General features: G+C 61.4%; 1 protein-coding gene across 1 annotated transcript; it reads left to right on the forward strand.

Annotated features, from left to right (window-relative positions):
* Positions 1–672: 672 nt before the first annotated feature.
* Positions 673–1,617, forward strand: FOXL1 (forkhead box L1). The gene has a single exon (XM_076349087.1). The coding sequence runs from the start codon at positions 673–675 to the stop codon at positions 1,615–1,617; it is 945 nt and encodes a 314-aa protein (XP_076205202.1).
* Positions 1,618–1,869: the final 252 nt, after the last annotated feature.

The raw sequence follows: 1,869 nt of genomic DNA on the forward strand, positions 1-1,869 counted from the left end.
TCCTCTCATCCATCCCTTTTTCTTCCTTTTTTTTTTTTTTCAATTTGAGTGATTTTTTTGTTGTTTAATGCCCCGGCTTTCCTGCGGGGATCCCTGCCCGCTCCTCCCCGAGCTCCAGCAGTGTACATCCTGCTCTGCTGTGTGTGCTTACAGCGTCAAAGGGTGGACGTGATATTTCAAACATCAGATCAGTGCGTTTATATATTGGGTGCCCGGAAATTTTTCCAAATAAACACAGCTTGATTCGACTTGGGTGGGCAGACTTATCAACAGACTAATTCTATAAACAAATGAAGGAATAACCCGGAGACCATTGGCTGGTACCAGCAAGACACGTGGAGAGAGCTTGGAGTTTTGTAGCAATGAAATTTTAATTAATGTGGGTGGGCTGAGAACACAAACGACTGTTTATCAGAGACAATTTATTTTCCAGTGCTAAGTCAACATATAATAGCAAACTTACAACAATTATTTAACTTTTTTCCCCCCCCCTTCTTTTTTTTTTTTAAGAGCTATGAAGCAGGGACAGAGGCAGAGCGAGCTCCTCCAGGCAGGGCTGGGATCTGAGCTCGCACAAATAGCTCCCCGGTGGACTCGTCCCGGGTTCCTGCCCTGCCCCGTCCCTTCGCTCGGCTCCGAGGGGGAAGACCCGCAGCTCAGAGCCCGCCGGCGATGAGCCACATCTACGGCAGCCACCTCTCCCCCATGGGCAGCCCCTCCATGGTGTACCTCCCGGCCGCCCTGAGCTTCGCCCCCAGCGGTGCGATCTCCCGGCAGGACCCCCCGCAGAAGCCCCCCTACAGCTACATCGCCCTCATCGCCATGGCCATCAAAGAGGCTCCGGAGCAGAAGGTGACCCTCAGCGGCATCTACCAGTTCATCATGGACCGCTTCCCCTTCTATCACGACAACAAGCAGGGCTGGCAGAACAGCATCCGTCACAACCTCTCCCTCAACGACTGCTTCGTCAAGGTGCCGCGGGAGAAGGGGAGGCCCGGCAAGGGCAGCTACTGGACCCTGGACCCCCGGTGCCTGGACATGTTCGAGAACGGCAACTACCGCCGGAGGAAGAGGAAGCCCAAAGCCCCGGGGCCGCCGGAGGCGAAGGGCGGCGCGGCCCCCGCGGACGGCGGGCAACCGGGGCCGGCCGCTCGCCCCGACGAGCCCAAGAGGGCCAAGGGGAGCGCGGCGGCGGACTCGGGCGACGAGGGGGTCCCCGGGCCTGGCGGGGGGGAAGCGGCTCCCCCCGGGGGTCCGCCCCGCTGCGGCGGCGCCCCGGCCCCCGCCGCGCCCCGGCCGCCCGCCGCCGCCGCCGCCGCCGCCGCCGCCGCCGCCCCGCCGCACAAGAGCGGCCCGCGGGGCCGCAGCTTCAGCATCGAGAGCATCCTCGCCCAGGGGCTGCGGCAACCGCCCCCCGGGGCAGCCCCCAAGGCGGCCCGGGAGAGCCCCGTCGGCTGCCTCGGCGGTTCCCTGGTCGCCAGCGGCGGCTTCGGCCCGGCCCTCAACGCCTCCCTCATGCTCGACTCCCAGGTGCACGGGAGGCTTTACCACATCGGCATCCCCTTCCTCTCCTGCTTCCCTCTCCACTTCTCCGAGGCGGTATTTAATTTCCAGTAGTTGCCCCATAATTATACACCCCCCCCCCCCCCCTCTCCCCCGCATCCCCCCCCCCCGGTCGCTGCTCCGGGGGCGCGATGGGAGGGAGAGGCCGGACTCAGAGCTCAGCAAGCGGGTAAAGACCAAAAAAAAAAAAAAAAAAGGGATGTTAAAGGTGACTCAGGATTTCAGGGCATTTTCAAGGCACCTCTGGCTGCGGAGCTCTCTTTAGCGATTGCCTCCCACCCCTACCAGATCGACTTTTAAAGGTAA

The sequence above is a fragment of the Aptenodytes patagonicus genome, chromosome 11, assembly GCF_965638725.1.
Source record: "Aptenodytes patagonicus chromosome 11, bAptPat1.pri.cur, whole genome shotgun sequence".
Taxonomy (NCBI): Eukaryota; Metazoa; Chordata; class Aves; order Sphenisciformes; family Spheniscidae; genus Aptenodytes; species Aptenodytes patagonicus.